The sequence below is a fragment of the Mesoplodon bidens genome (genome assembly GCF_964165515.1).
Source record: "Mesoplodon bidens genome assembly, chromosome: 11".
NCBI classification, from domain to species: domain Eukaryota; kingdom Metazoa; phylum Chordata; class Mammalia; order Artiodactyla; family Ziphiidae; genus Mesoplodon; species Mesoplodon bidens.
Window position 1 is genome coordinate 82,651,982 of NC_138167.1, and position 16,335 is coordinate 82,668,316.

Sequence of the window (16,335 nt, forward strand, 5' to 3'; positions counted from 1 at the left end):
TTTGCGTTGAATTTCATTTTTATTAAGCTTTTCCATTTTGCAGGCAGATTGGCCCAAGGACATTGGTATGGTCTGAGAAAGAGCAGGTGGAAAAGTCTGCTTACGAATTTTCTGAGGTTTGTCATAAAGTTCCCCTTTTTAATAACTGTGGTAGATGGTAGATTTAAGATTTTGAGTATGAAATGCAGTGCTTTTAAGTAATGTGGTAAAAGGATCTAATAGCATATGTTACTTTAGGTGTTTGCGGTTGATGCATTTTTGGGTATCATTTTCATTTAAAATAAGCATCATTAACTCATAGCCTTCACAGAAAGCAATGTACACTTTTAAGAAATTTATTATGGCAATGGTTAAGACATACAAATATATATACATTAATTTTCCAGACTGAATCTATGCTTAAAATTGCAGAAGATCTGGGAGGCCCATATATTTGGGGGCAGTATGACCTATTGGTCCTGCCGCCATCCTTCCCTTATGGCGGCATGGAGCATCCTTGCCTCACTTTTGTAACGCCTACTCTGCTGGTAAGTGTAAATCTTTCTTCATTTGAAGTTGACTTTTCCTCAAACATAAACCTAGATATGAAGAACCTTAGACTCCTAATAATAAAAAGACTTTTTTAAATAATAAAAGTCTTCTATTTATGTGGGCCTAGCCGCTCCGCGGCATGTGGGATCCTCCTGGACCAGGGCACGAACCCGTGTCCCCTGCATCGGAAGGCGGACTCTCAACCACTGCACCACCAGGGAAGCCCTAACCCTTGTTTCTTATTTGACTGCTTATTGTGGTTATTATCATCACCTCAACTTTCTAAAGAAAATAATTTGGCCATTTGGGAGAAAAGAACATAGTGTTCAAGGTGCTTTGGGATGCTGGGGGAGGAGGGCTGTGTAACAACAGTCTATTGATGAATTGTGTGTCCAAAGAAACTATACCATTTACACTTGGCATATAGGTACTGGTTAAAAAACAAAACTCAGTTTACCATAACTAGGAACGAATTAGCCCACAGTATATAGCTGTATTTTATGTCTTTGTTCACTACTTTAAACCCTTCCTAGAACCAAGTGAGTAATGGATTAGCAACTAAATAAGTAAAACGCACTATAGGACACTACAGACTTTTCTTAAATATACTGCAGGTAATAAGAAGAGAATGAAGGTACCTAAGAATGCATAAGAGTGGATATAAAAAAATAGAAGAGGAGGGCTTCCCTGGTGGCGCAGTGGTTGAGAGTCCGCCTGCCGATTCAGGGGACACAGGTGCGTGCCCCGGTCCGGGAAGATCCCACATGCCGCGGAGCGGCTGGGCCCGTGAGCCATGGCCGCTGAGCCTGTGCGTCCGGAGCCTGTGCTCCACAACGGGAGAGGCCACAACAGTGAGAGGCCCGCGTACCGCAAAAACAAAACAAAACAAAAAAATAGAAGAGGAGAAATGTTTCCTGCAAGTTAATTAGAGACAGGTATACTGGCTCCTGTGGTATTGGAAAAATTCCCAAGATTTGGGAGAGAAAGAATAATGCTATGTTTTAATCCTGCATTTAAAAAAATTTCTTCAGTACATGTTGCTTTTGAACTCTTTGGAGTGCCACAGCAGAAATACAGTGGACCATAAATGGTGGAATACTATGTCTTGACATAGGCAGTCTTTTAGATATAGTCTGTAATTTGATTTCTGAAATATTAAGGTAATTTTCTTCTTTTTTAGGCAGGTGACAAGTCACTCTCCAATGTAAGTTAAGATTTATTATCATGGTCTTATCCTCAAGAAGTATTAAGTCAAGTGATTTTAAAATATCCATTGTGTCATTATATTGAAGACATGATTATAAAAGATAACTTGGGGATTCTAGTTGCAAGACATTACTACATAATCAGTAGGAGTTAACAGATTTAAGAACATTTTATGGTTTGATCTCTTCATATGTTTATGAAATATTTTTTAATGGAGTGATGTATCCATTTATTATTTTCTAAATAATATTTTGTTTCTAATTTTGTAAACTATAGTATACTTTTTTTATCTTTGGCTAAATTGTGATTTTTTTTTTTGAACTGAATAATTCCTTGAATATCTCAGCTAATGTTAAAAAAACTTGAACAATGTGGAAAAAATAAATTGAACAACGTGCAATTGGAAGAACTAGAATGCTTACATAATGAGTTATTTTAGGTTAAGATAATCAATTTCACCATTAATCACTTCTACTATTTCCTTTAGGTTATTGCACATGAAATATCTCATAGTTGGACAGGAAATCTAGTGACCAACAAGACTTGGGATCACTTTTGGTAAGATATATTATTACTATTTCTTTATTGGTTCTTGTTATTGATCTCTTTCCCTGCCTTCCACCACCTTGAATTGTTTTGTGTGTATACCTTTGTTATCATCTCTTTGGTAGACAGGGATTTTTTTTTAATTCTGTAATACTTATCACAATGTCAGGTAGAAAAGAGGTTTTCAGTTGATGCTGTTTAGTTCCTGGTATGGTCACATTTTAATACATGGACACATAAAACCAGAGCCCTGGCTTCATTTCCCCTGCTTCCATCTTCTGGGCTGGGCTTCCCATTGTTCTAAACTGAATGCAAGGAAGCCATGCAGAGCAGTCTGCTTAGACTTGAATATTCATACTTTACAATTGCTTTGCTCTGTAGAAACACCAAAAAGAAAATATCTTGTTGATTGCAGTGCCTTTTCCTCTCAGCTGTGTCAGTGTTTTTATTTTTCAATTATTTTCAGGTTAAATGAAGGACATACTGTATACTTGGAACGCCACATTTGTGGACGGTTGTTTGGTGAAAAGTTCAGACATTTTCATGCTCTGGGAGGATGGGGAGAACTCCAGAATTCGGTAAATGAGTCATACTTTTAAAAGCATTCATCCCAAGTTGTGTAGGTGTTCAAAAATTCAGTTTGTAAAGCAGCTTTACTAAGTAGCAGTAAGAAAGTCATTTTTACCAGTGTGGGAAATCAAGCAGATACTGGTATGATGTTCTGTTGTTAGCTGTTAGTCATTATCTTGTGTAAGGTCATGTTCATGACCAGTAGGACCTCACTGGGGCTTTGCAATAATATAGTTGGTTACTCTGTTTGAATTTTATTTGGTGTATTTATGTCATTTTTAAATGCTCTCTCCTGAGAGCTGAAGTTGCTAGCCAGGCATTAAAACATTTTTCTAGTCTTTTATTGAGCAAGAAATATCACAGAACCTTGCGCTAGTAGGCATTCCATTAATAGACTTCCAGAAATGTGTACTAACATATCCTACAGTTTCCAGTCTCTAGTTTAAGTTCTAAATTCCCCTAAAATTATACCACTGAGTGTAGTAACACTTCTTACTAGCTTGTGTACATGGTGGTAACCAGACTTCATATTTGAACATTCCTCTAATTTTGCGTCTCACAGATAAAGACTTTTGGAGAGACACATCCTTTCACCAAACTTGTGGTTGATCTGACGAACGTAGACCCTGATGTGGCTTATTCTTCAGTTCCCTATGAGAAGGGCTTTGCTTTACTCTTTTACCTTGAACAGCTTCTTGGAGGACCAGGCAAGCAGTTGGCATTTTCTGATTTTTTTGTTTTGAGGGTAATAGAAAGAATTTTTAACTGTTGCTTTTGCTCCATTTTATTCTTCCAGTTCATTTTTTATGTAGCTAAGAAATCTGTATTGTTTTCTAATGTTACCTCCCTACTTAAAACCTTGACTAACCTCTGCCTTCTAAATTATGCTGCTTGACTTATAAAAAGCTCGTCAGTATTTTAAAAATTAGGAAACTAGTATGTGCTCATTGAAAAAAATTTTGTGTGGTACAGAAATTTGTAAGAGTCATAAGTGAGAGTCCTTCAGTTTGGTGTGTATGGCTCCAGATCTTTTTCAAAGTGTAAGTGAACATAAAGACATATATAGATATATATACATATAATTAATTACAGAAAATGGATCATACTATATATTTCTTCTACATTTATTTTTTAATTCAATAATATTTTACATACATCCTTCCATGTCAGAACTTACAAATCTATCTTGTGCTTTTTAATGCCATCACAGTATTTCATTATATATGTGTGCTGAGTTTACGTAACCTTCCCCATTGATGGGCATTTAAAAGTACTCTCTTTAGTCAATGGACTTTGGATGCCCTCCATCATCTGGATCCATTCTGTCTGCCCAATCTTATTTTCCTCTTTTCAAGTTATACAAAGATCGTTGGTTTTGGAACTTGCGTTGTGTATTCCTTTTTTGTGTCTTGTGTCATCCCCTTACCTCTAATTAGGATTTCTCTTCTGCCTTCCAACAAATTACGTATGTTCTTCAATGTACAACTTAAGTCCTACCTCTGTTTTTGAACATTCTTTTACTCTTAAAGTCCTCATTGGTTTCCCTATTTTCTGAATGTTCTCTGTTCTCTGTGGTTTGGTACAACGCAAGGCACCAAAAAATGTGTTAACTAATTACCTTTCTATTAATTGACTTCTTTTTTCTTTTCTTCTTTTTTAAAAACTCTTAGAGGTTTTCCTAGGATTCTTAAAGGCTTATGTTGAGAAATTTTGCTACAAGAGCATAACCACTGATGACTGGAAGGATTTCCTGTATTCCCACTTTAAGGATAAGGTTGGATTCTAAAACCTTTCTTATTGCATGCTCAATATATCTTTATTTAATGGCTATGTGTTAGGTTGATTTGAATTACTTAATAGTAGAATTAGTTTAGAATTTAAGATTCAATCTTTCATTCAGTGTTTTCCTGTTTAAAATGTGATCTCAACAGTATGAACTAATTGTAGAATTTTCCTATTTCAGAGCAATCTACAGGGGTATGTTTCAGAAATTTGTGTGTGTACTTAATTTTCCTATTTTAATTATTTAAAAGAACATTACTGATTACCATAAATTTATTTTAGAAAAGAGACATAGAAATTATCTTGACATGTCAGTGTAGACAAAATTATATATTTGAGGTCCTAAAAGTCAGTTTTAGATTTTTTTTTTCAAGAGAAAAGATTGTTCTGTAGCAAACTGGGTGTTCCTTCTGTTCCCAGGTTGATATTCTAAATCAAGTTGATTGGAACGCCTGGCTGTACTCTCCTGGACTGCCCCCTGTGAAGCCCAAGTCAGTACTTACCTCCTAATACTTTTCCTTCTCATTCTCCTAAATCCTAGAGCTCCTCAAAATATCTGAAAAGGTTTTATGCCTTCCTTAAGCTACTACTAGTTTGTGATGAGAGTTGAGCTCATAGGAGTTAGAACCTTAACCCTGAGGTCAAAAAAGTCATTTCCATGATATTATAAATATAAAATAGTACAGTTCATTGCAAGTAATTATTGAGTGCCTCCTTTCTGCACAAGGATGGTGAGAGATACAGAAAAGAAAAAGATATTGCCCTTTCCTTGAAAACGTTTGCAGTAAGAAAAATAACATAGAAGCATCATGTTCCTCATTACAACAGTGTCATAAGTTACCACCCTCACTTCCAGAGGAGGCACCTGAGGCTTAGCTAGGGTAACGTGTCTTGCTGAATGCTGCACAGCAAGTCATGAGAATTGAGATTCAAATCCTCATCGTCGTAAACGCTCCATTACACTGTCTTTTAAACTAAACACCTTCCTCAAATCAGGGACCTGAACCCTGGTCTTCCAAGAATCATATTAGGAGATGCTAACTACTCCATGTTGCAGCCAGGAACTTGCTGTCCCCTCCACCCTGAGTACTCTTTACCCACTAATTCCAACCGCAACTCAAGAACCACTTCCTGGGCTTCCCTGGTGGCGCAGTGGTAGAGAGTCCGCCTGCCGATGCAGGGGACACGGGTTCGTGCCCCGGTCCGCGAAGATCCCACATGCCGCGGAGCGGCTGCCCCGTGAGCCGTGGCCGCTGAGCCTGCGCATCCGGAGCCTGTGCTCCGCAACGGGAGAGGCCACAACAGTGAGAGGCCCGCGTACCGCCAAAAAAAAAAAAAAAGAACCACTTCCTCTCGAAAGCATTCCTTGACCTCTCTAACTAGGTCAAGTCTTCCGTTTTGGGTTTCTTGGTGCTGTGTGTTGCCTCTTCACAGCTCCACAGTCGTAATCTTAGATTTGTGTGAGTGAGTATTAAGTCTTTCTCCTTCACTATGTTGAAGCACCGTGAGAACAGGGCTCATACCTGATTCACTCATTACTTTTCTTAGGACCCTGCCCTAAGTAAGGGTTGCTTCCCCTCCCTGGGCTAATCCTTATTTAATTTTTTTCATTACAATGAGAAGGAAGTTTCAGGCACCAAGAAACAGACCAGCCAAAGGTCTTTTTTTTACTCTCCTGGTGTTCCTTATGAAATCAGTGCTAAGTCATGTTCTAATTGAAGGTAATGGACTGCCTGCACAGTCAAGGACCTCTGGTCCCACTTGGTCTTGAGGGCAAACAAAAGGGCTTGCCTACTGTCCACAGCCTACTTCATGAAGATAAACTGGAAGCTGATTCAAACAAGGTCACTGCTTTGACCCCTTTATTATCTCCCCCAGGGCACAGACTCTCTGAAAGCAAGTTCAGTGGTCACTTCTAATCAAAACTTATCTCATTTAGGCCCTGCAGGGCAGCTACCCCTCTGTTCTCTAACAGTAGCATTTCACAGCAAGTAAGCACGACTTATGGACAAAGAGGGATGTTTTACAAGAATTTTGCACACATTACATGGTCTCTTCCATTGCTGCAAAATGTATGATTTGTTTTCCAAGTTGAGAACACATAAACCTTAGCACAGCTTGCTTTGCTTAATGGTCAGAGTTCGTGAATTCTGCTTTCTTCTGAAAAGAGAGGATCAAAATCACATGATTTCGGAGTCTCCCAAGGGTGTCACTGTTATTTCCCCATTGTCTAGAACAGTGCCTGTCACATAGCAGTTGCTCGCAGATCTGTTGGATGTTTAGATGGTTGGAACGACAGAAAGGAAAGGCCACGAGAGCAAGGACTTGGTGGTGTTTACCATGTTGTCCTGAATGCCTGGAACTGTTCCTACCATCCGGGAAACAATACGCTCAACTCAGCCCCAGCCCCTTCAGCATACACTGCAGAAGCATGTGACGGTCTCTGCTGAGGTGTTTTGGCATTCTCTCCAAAGAATAATCCAGGGTTTCATTAATTTGGCATCCAGTTGGATTTCTGTGTTCTTAGAGGATACCAGTAATCTTTAAGTCAGGTAGAAGATTTCCTATTTCCATCACTCTGGAGTTGTTTATTTTCAAAGAACTTTGAAATTTAAGTATGTTCTGTAACTTCAAAATGGCATTGATGCAAAAGCATGTGCCTTTTTCTAAAATGTAATCTCTAATATTCTGAATCTTTGCAGTTATGATATGACTCTGACAAATGCTTGTATTGCCTTAAGTCAAAGATGGATTACTGTGAGTAGTAATGTATGATTTTTGACTCCTTTTTGAATTGTATAAATGTGTCTCTACTCAATGAAGTAGGGGAGTGGTGCTTTACTTATGAAGTCATGTATTTGGAGTTACTATTCCTAAGTCAAGTTTATCCAAAATGATATTATACCAGCCGTCAATGTGTAAAGTTAAGTTTGAGGGGGAAAACAAATGGATGTTGATGGTATTAGTTCTGATTTTTCTTGCTCTTAAAAGGCAAAGGGGTGGGGGAATATAGGCCTCTTAGAGGAGAGTAAGTGATTTTTAGGAAAGATGAATGGGCTCTTAGAAGAATAGATAGGGAGGTATGATAGTTTGCACCAAAGTTTGTCTGGGTGTGGAGAATAAGAGAGAGGAGGTAGAAAGCTCCAGGTATTGGGAGACCCACGAAGGGTCAGAGGAAGGAAGAGAAACCAAATCAGGAGTAAGGCAAATCGGGAAAATGGAACAAGAAACCATGGCAAAAGACACCCTAATTTTAAATAAAATATAAACATCTTTTTGGAGATTCTCATAACATCATAACAAAGTTAGAGCATTACTGACTTTTTAGATCTAAGTTCGAGATTTTTTTGTAAGCAGATATAAAATCCAACAACTTCTGATCAGAGCAGTAGGCTGGTTGTATACATATGTACCTCCTCTGTCAATGCTTTGCCCTCCCCATCCCATCCTTCTCTCTACTCACCTTGCCCTGCCATGTCACCATGACCATGAATTTTGGTTTATCATTCCCCTGCTCTTTGTTTTTACCACTAATAAATATATCCTCAATAGGTAGTTTAAATTTGCATGTTTTTGAGCAGAGAATGAGATCTGTAAGTTCTAATATTTAGGTGAGGTTCTAAAGAGGGAGGAAGTTCTGATATTACGGGTGTTTTGAAGGGGGAGGAAGATGTAAAATAATGATTCTTTACAAGGATGTATATGCATACATTAAATTTTCTGGAAGGATATACATATTAATATAGGTTCCTGAGGAGTGGGACTTGGAGACAGGGAGCAAAAGCAAAGGAATTTTTCATTTGGTCCTTTGATTTTTTTTTAACCTTTGCATATATTTCTTTTAAAGTTAAAAGAAACCCTAGTTTAAAACTATTTTAAAAGATTTTTTAAATACTTATTTTGATAAGCTTTTTTTAATGTTCCTCAATCATTTCCTCAAAGATAATTCGCAATGAATCCTAAATTGAAAAGTACATCCCCACTTTTTTTTTTTTCCTTAAATGATTCCCAAGATTCAGTGGGGAAAACAGAATGTGTGAAGATGAAGGGAAAGATCTGTTTGTGGCCTTACGAGTTCATTAGTGTGATATTTAAAAGAATATGCAATTTGATTATTTACCCAAATTTTCAAATTGGCCTATAACTAGTTGACATGCTTTTTGTAGCATTTCTTTGCTTTGGAAATCCACATATCGTGAATTGTACAGACGTTGTCAAAAGTTTCCTCCACTGTTACTATTAATAGTCTAATTTTTCTTAAGTAATATAGATTTAGGAGTCATATCAGCTCTTTAAGTTATAGTTACACCATCTCAGAATGATTAAAATAGCTAATGTTCAAATTTATTTTTTATAATCTTATGCATCCTTGTATTTCTCTCTCTTAACTTTTACTTTTATGTCAGAAAAACCAATACATATTATTGAATCGTACAGGAATGGCAGTAATCAGGCAACATTTATTTCAGGGCAGAGAAGATGATTTAAATTCATTCAGCTCAGCAGACCTAAAAGACTTCTCTTCTCATCAGGTGAATGAATTTTTAGCACAGATGCTCCAGAAAGTAAGTACTAGCTCAAAATATTAGAAATTAAAATGGGCATAAAGGCACAGCATTTATGGTTGAACCCCACTTGGAAAAGATATCCATGTGGAAGCTAACAGAAAAAAATGGTTTGGTAAAATCCATTCGTTTACTTAAAAACATTTGTTGAATGCCTGCTATGTTTAGTATTGTGCTGAATATAAAAATACGTAAGAAAGAAATATGCCGGGTCCTCAAAAAGTTTATAATCTAGTAGGAAAGGTCTCAAGTGCAAAATTTAGCAATAAAAGGGATTTTAGGTGTCATTTGAGAAAAAAGCGAAGAAGCACTCCCTCCCAGCTGGGGTGATCAGGAAGGATTTCGGAGGAGAGGGGCTTGATTCGAGAAGAGCAGAGTCAGCAGGGAGGCCGACGGAGCAGCAAGTGACAGAGCGCAGCAGGAGGAGGAAGTCGTGGCCCTGGGAAAGAGGTTAATGAAGAGAACGCTAGAAACGCTGCTGGGATCTGATGTGCTGAGTCTTGAATGCCAAGCTAAGAATGTTAGATTTGATTCCAGGCAGTCACAGAGGATTTAATTTTTTTTTTTTTTTTTTGCGGTACACGGGCCTATCACTGTTGTGGCCTCTCCCGTTGCGGAGCACAGGCTCCGGACACGCAGGCTCAGCGGCCATGGCTCACGGGCCTAGCAGCTCCGCGGCATGTGGGATCTTCCCGGACCGGGGCACGAACCCGCGTCCCCTGCATCGGCAGGCGGACTCTCAACCACTGCACCACCAGGGAAGCCCCAGGATTTAACATTTTTAACAAGAGAGTCATCTGATGAAATGGTGGATTATGAAGACCATTCCGCTGGTGTTGGGGAGGCTGGATTGACATGAGGAACGCTGGGGGTGTAGTTGGGAGACTCAGAGGAGTACAGGACAGGCAGGAGGGAGCTGGCGGGAAGGGAAAGAGCAGGACAGTGAGGGGGAGAACACAGGATGGAGCATGGGGTTTGGGGACTGACTGGAGTGGGGGTTAACAGGAAGGAGTCCAAGCAGATTTGAAGGTTTCAAAGCCAGGTGACTAAAAGAATATGCAAAGCTGAGAGGAGATGCTGTATGTTGAGAGGGAGATAGTGATGGGGTCTTTACTATTACGTGACAGGGAGCTCTTAGGTCTAAAGACCTTGAGAGGGATGGAAGAAGACTTTGAACAGAATTTCCTGTGGAACTGATGCAAAATGAGGAATAGGCATTTAAAGCAACGGGAGTCTTAGAGAACCCATTAGTGCATGAAGCCATCACCGCGGTTTCACACATTTCTGTAGCCCCGCCTGCCGTGTGGCCTGGAGTCACGAAGAGAAAAAGCATGATGCGCTGACTGGTGAGCAGGCACAGCAAACATGAGAGAGTAACGAGGTGACCTAGGAGGTGACCTTAACCAGCTGGCCTACCCGGCTGGACTCGGGGATTGGTTCAAACGAAACAATCTGGGAAGGGTCCAGCAGTCAGTGAGAGCCGAGTGTGGGGGAGCGTTCTGTAAGACGGGAAGCGGCTGGAGCGGGGAGGTTTCCATCTACCTCGGGATTCCTCCGCCTGCATCCCGCGGGCACCGCCGACGCTCCGCCTGCCCAAACTGAGCGCTGCTTTCTCTCCTTCACCCAAGCTTGTGCTCCCTTTAGCGCAGGTTAACCTGGGCACGGGAGTTTATGAACCCCCTGAAACTGTACATACAACTTGGTGTTTATACGGTAAATGTATCCCACCCGCCTCAGGAAAGGGTCCGTATTAGTCATCAGATTCTGAAAAGGGTCTGTAATATAAAAGTTTAAAAACTGCTGTTTTGGGGCTTCCCTGGTGGCACAGTGGTTGAGGGTCCGCCTGCCGAAGCAGGGGACGCGGGTTCGTGCCCCGGTCCGGGAAGATCCCACGTGCCGCGGAGCGGCTGGGCCCGTGAGCCGTGGCCGCTGAGCCTGCGCGTCCGGAGCCTGTGCTCCGCAACGGGAGAGGCCACAGCAGTGAGAGGCCCGCGTACCGCAAAAAAACAAACAAACAAACAAACAAACTGCTATTTTGTAGGGGTATAGATCATTCAAAAGGGATTTCGGAGGAAACATACAAAGATAAAGCTGGGGGAATCAGTGAGGAAAAAAATTAACTGTGATTGAATCTGGAGAACAGAATAAATTTAAGATATTTAAGGTATAAGGAAGAACTTGAAAGACTCTGGAGAGGTTCGGAAAGTTAGTGTTTACATATACCAGGAAGTCTGAAGAGAGTACTTCCCATTTACCTCTCCATGTACCTCGCAAATTAAATTATCCCTTGGCTCCTAGTAGAAAATCCTTATTCAGAATAAATTTGCACAAAATTTATTTTAGTGTGCATTTGTTTCTTTTATTTTTATCTAACTTATTTCTATTTTATAAAATATTGAGGATTTTAATCTGGCTAAGAATTTCTCTCCAGCTCCTTTCTTCCAAGGAATCCTGTTGAAATGATACATTATACTTCTTTATTTTGCTCTAGGCACCTCTTCCATTGGGGCACATAAAGCGAATGCAAGAGGTGTACAACTTCAATGCCATTAACAATTCTGAAATACGATTCAGGTACATCATTTTAACTTGTCTCTGTGGAAGAAAGTGGAAAACTAGTTTGAAAAGTGGAGAAAGGGAAAGCAGCGTATGAGACATGTTACATGAGTCTTGAAAAATCCTTTCAAATTTACTGCATCTATATACATAATTATAATGGTCTTTAAGGAATAGTTGCAATATCTGTAAGATGATAGTACTAATTTTTTGTTAGAATTTATTCTAAGCTTCTTTTGCCTTTAAAAAATTAGAATTAAGGATTCATTGGTAAATAGGCATTCTTCCCATTGGACTCTGAAATGGGAATAGTTAGAGATCTTTGATTCTGTTCATCTTTTTTAATTCAAATTTGTAGCGTGAGCTTAAATCAAAGTTTTATTCCTTCTGAAATTGCATATGTAAGGTCTATGAGCACCTACATAATCCAAACCTTTTAAAACGTATGATCTTTTTCAAGAATAAACTCTTCTTCTTTCTCTTCTCCAATGATTGAATGGTATGTATAAGGATTTGAGATTCTCAGAATAAAGACATAATATAAAGTGGTGTACAGTGTAACTATAATGGGATTATTCATCATTACAAAAGTAATTTTCAGATATACCTGTCATATCCTGCTTCTTCCTCCTAATTTCCTACCCCATACCCCCTAAAAACCCTCCTTTTAGATGGTTACGACTCTGCATTCAATCGAAATGGGAGGAAGCAATTCCTTTGGCTCTAAAAATGGTGACTGAACAAGGAAGAATGAAGTTTACACGACCCTTATTCAAGTAAGAACCAAGTCTCACTATGCTTTGACTTTATATAAGGAATGGGGAAGAAAAATCTTAAACAGATGTTTTTGATGTTGCTAAAATACTTTGAAAAATGCAATCTAAGAATTAATACTTCTAAATATTTAAAATTTGAGATGATTTCATTAGTTTTTTAGAAGGATTATATATGGATTACCTATTATGGGCCAAATAGGGTTAGACCCTGGTGAAAAGGAAATAAATCGAAGATAATCTTATATACACAAAAAGATCTTTAAAAGCAAGTAGAAGATAATTGATGAGTAGGGAAGGACAAGAAAAAAGTGTCTGAAGTTAAATGCAAGAAGGATCAAACAGGTAAAGCCAAACCTTTTTGATTCAAATGTTGCAATAAGGTAGACTAGGTTGCTTGACATATAATAAAGGAATGCTTGGTAAAAGTGAAAAAAGTTGTATCTTGGCAACAAGATACAATTTAAGAATACCTCAGTGAAGTTGTTTTGACTATGAATTTGTCAGGAATTCTGAAAAAAATATAACCAAGACATAAATATCTATTATTAATCTGTTTGCTTTGCAAGTATAATAAAATTTGCCGAAATAAGTCATTATCCATCTTTCTTTTTTTTTTTTTTTTTTTTTTTAATAAATGCAGGGACCTTGCTGCCTTTGACAAATCCCACGATCAAGCCATCCGTACCTACCAAGAGCACAAGGCATGTATGCACCCTGTGACTGCCATGCTTGTGGGGAAAGATTTAAAAGTGGATTAAGGACCTGTCCATTGCTGATTTCAGACATTTCTCTTTTTAAAATTGAATTCATAAAGAAATATAAAATTTCAGCTCACACTGTAACTAAAAATGCCTTTTTAGTTTTGGCTTTTTATTGTTTGGTCAGTGATTTTTTTTTTTTCATAAATAAAGCTGATCTATCTCCCCTCCCACCCCTGGTGGCATGTTCTTTGTAAAGTGAATTTTAGCAAAGTTTAACCTTTTGATTTATAAATGTTGATTTTTTCATTAATTTCATATTCATTTTCTCCCACTATGGTCACAAGATATGTCAACATGTTATTTACCTCTTACTTTAAGCTCTTTAATTTGCATCTGTTGCACACCAAAAATTCAACATAATTAGGACTTTGCTTTTTAAATAACCTTAAAGATAAATACTTGGTTAGATTTGCTCATCACCCAGCTGGTGGACATAGGATGAATTCCCTTTTACCAAAATGTATAAACTAGCGGGAGCACTCTGCTTCTCATACCCGGATCCACCTGCTGTCCTGTTTTCCTGACTGTTAGGGTCAGATGGCCAACCTGAATACCACTGCTTCTCCCCTCAGTTATACCTGACAGTCTATTCAACCAGCCTCATCTCCTTAGTGGTCAGCAAACTTTCTCCATCCATAAACAGCATACAGCACAGAGAAAGAAAGAGTTAAAAATAACAACAACTTTATCCAAGTGAGAGAGTAACAAAGAACCCCTATGAGTGTAATGCAATGCCCCAGGGTGCCTCAGCACACAGTTTGGGAACCACTGTTGTATTAGTTAGGATTCTTTGATTGTAAGTGACAGCAACCCCAATGACTAGAAGTCGGAAAGGGAAAAGGAGGATTATACTAAGGATACAGGGTAGGGGGAGGTTGCCAGAATCTGAGGACAGACAGATGGGAACTGACACCAGGACAGCAGAGACATCAATACTCTTATTTCCCATTTCTTTCTTTTTTTTTTTTTTTGTGGTATGCGGGCCTCTCACTGTTGTGGCCTCTCCCGTTGGGGAGCACAGGCTCCGGACGCGCAGGCTCAGCGGCCATGGCTCACGGGCACAGCCGCTCCGCGGCATGTGGGATCTTCCCAGACCGGGGCACGAACCTGTGTCCCCTGCATCAGCAGGCGGACTCCCAACCACCGCGCCACCAGGGAAGCCTTTATCCCCCATTTCTGTCTCTCTGGTCTACACTGTATAGTCTGGCTCCCCCAGCTTTACCGTTGCCAATAGTTCTTACCACATGGAAAGACTGTCTCAATTCCAAACTCCCAAAGGTGAGACTCTGACCTAGCTTTCGTCCACCCCTGGCCAAATAAACTCTAGCAAAGAAAAATAGTGTCTTAGAGCATAAATGTGGGTGGGGGCATATCATTGTTAAATACCCTCCAGAAGTGCTAATGTAGTATTTAAAAAAAAAAAAAAAGTCTTAAATAGGAGCAAACACTCTGGCCCTTCCTGTAATCCTGACTTCTCCCCTGTTCTCACTCTCCCAAATGGTTCTCTCCTTTCAGACATGTTTCTACACTGCAATGTGCTTCTATTTCTCAGGCTCTGCTCTCACTTGTCTCCACGCCAGGAATATCAGAGGAGAGAGTTCAGCTCAAATCCCTGGTATATAATCACAGTCGAAGTGATTAGACTTTAGCAAATCCATGGACCCAGATGATGCTTTTGGAGGCTTCCCCCCCCAATAAGTGTACCCCATACTCTAAGCTAATGTCATTTTTCAGCTACGCTGATTAGTGATACTGAAAGTGAATTGGGGCAAGGGATGCTTGAGGGTGGTCTTGAAGGACGCTATGAAGGAGGAAGAAGGCACTAAAGACAAATGTTTGTAGGGATTCACCTGGGGTCCACGCAGTAGAGTCTACACTTACTTCAGCTAATGAGCATATGTTGAATGTCTTTGTACCAAGCTGGATATACACATAATTTCTGGGTGAACAAAAATAAGTAATTTCTACATAATGCTAAAGAAGTAAAGCAACCCAGAGAGGGCCACTTACCCCAACTGAAGCGTTTAGGGAATGCTTCCTGGAGAAGAGAAGGCCTAAACTGAGTCTTATGGAATAAGAAATATCTAGCCAAGCAAAGAAATTTGGAAGTGTGTTCCATCTGGATGAAGAAAGAATAACATAAGGTATTGACTTATGGGTTTTTTGTGTCATGAATTTGGACAGAGCCAGTGGAAATAGCTTGTCTCTGCTCCACGGTGTCTAGGGCCGGAGCTGGGAATCCTCAAACAGCTGGGCATGACTCAAATTGCTGGGAGCTGGTATGATCAGGTGGCTTCTTCCCTCACATGTCTGATGTCTGGCCTGGGATTACTCAGAAACTGGGCTCCGCTGGGGCCAGCAACTGGAGTGCCCAAGTAGTTTGGGTTTTCTCATAGCACAGGGGATAGTTGGACTTCTTATTCATCTTTATACATCTGCATTCATCACCAGAGAGTAAGCACCATGAAGGTGGAGGATGTATCTTATTTGTTTCATTCCCGGCACCTAGCATAGTGCTTGGGACGTAACAGGCATTCAAGAATTATGTGTAGGATGAGGTAATGGAGGAGGACAGAAACTTAAGGCGCTTCACATCTAAGGGCCTCAGTTTTCTGAGATGTAGTTGGTAAGGGCTTCCTCTGAGAATTAGAGGAGGTAGCTATTGAGAAGGTCCTTGAGGACGGGGTGGGGGGGGACTGTCTGGGGGACTCTCTAAGGGGGAGGGGCATTAGGAGGCAGGGCCACCATGTACCCATCCCAAGACTTTTTTTTTTTTCATGCTTAAAACTTTTTAATGAAGATAGTTCACAATAAGTTTCAGAGTCCTAGCATAGAAGACTCTTGAATATTTGGCCCCTGCCTATCTCCCCATTTTTTTTTTTTCCCACAAGACTTTCTGTAGCAGAGCCTGCCTCTCCGGGTGAACACACATGGAAGTTTGTTGTGATAACCCCGGGGGTGGGGGACAGGTGGCGGTTTATTCAGGGTATAGGAATAGGGTTAGGGTTATAAAGGAATGTCAAAATGCTGAAGAAAGTGGTC

General features: G+C 39.8%; 1 protein-coding gene across 1 annotated transcript in view; it reads left to right on the forward strand.

The window, feature by feature from the left end:
* Window positions 1-13,463, forward strand: part of LTA4H (leukotriene A4 hydrolase) — a 30,318-nt gene extending 16,855 nt beyond the window's left edge. Inside the window, exons 7-19 of the mRNA XM_081249475.1 lie at window positions 44-116; window positions 387-527; window positions 1,712-1,735; window positions 2,225-2,295; window positions 2,750-2,861; window positions 3,416-3,560; window positions 4,524-4,627; window positions 5,056-5,126; window positions 7,338-7,392; window positions 9,105-9,200; window positions 11,692-11,774; window positions 12,428-12,532; window positions 13,173-13,463. Coding sequence (XP_081105601.1) covers window positions 44-116; window positions 387-527; window positions 1,712-1,735; window positions 2,225-2,295; window positions 2,750-2,861; window positions 3,416-3,560; window positions 4,524-4,627; window positions 5,056-5,126; window positions 7,338-7,392; window positions 9,105-9,200; window positions 11,692-11,774; window positions 12,428-12,532; window positions 13,173-13,290 — 1,198 coding nt within the window. The 3' untranslated portion in view covers window positions 13,291-13,463. The remainder of the gene's footprint in view (window positions 1-43; window positions 117-386; window positions 528-1,711; window positions 1,736-2,224; window positions 2,296-2,749; window positions 2,862-3,415; window positions 3,561-4,523; window positions 4,628-5,055; window positions 5,127-7,337; window positions 7,393-9,104; window positions 9,201-11,691; window positions 11,775-12,427; window positions 12,533-13,172) is intronic.
* Window positions 13,464-16,335: the final 2,872 nt, after the last annotated feature.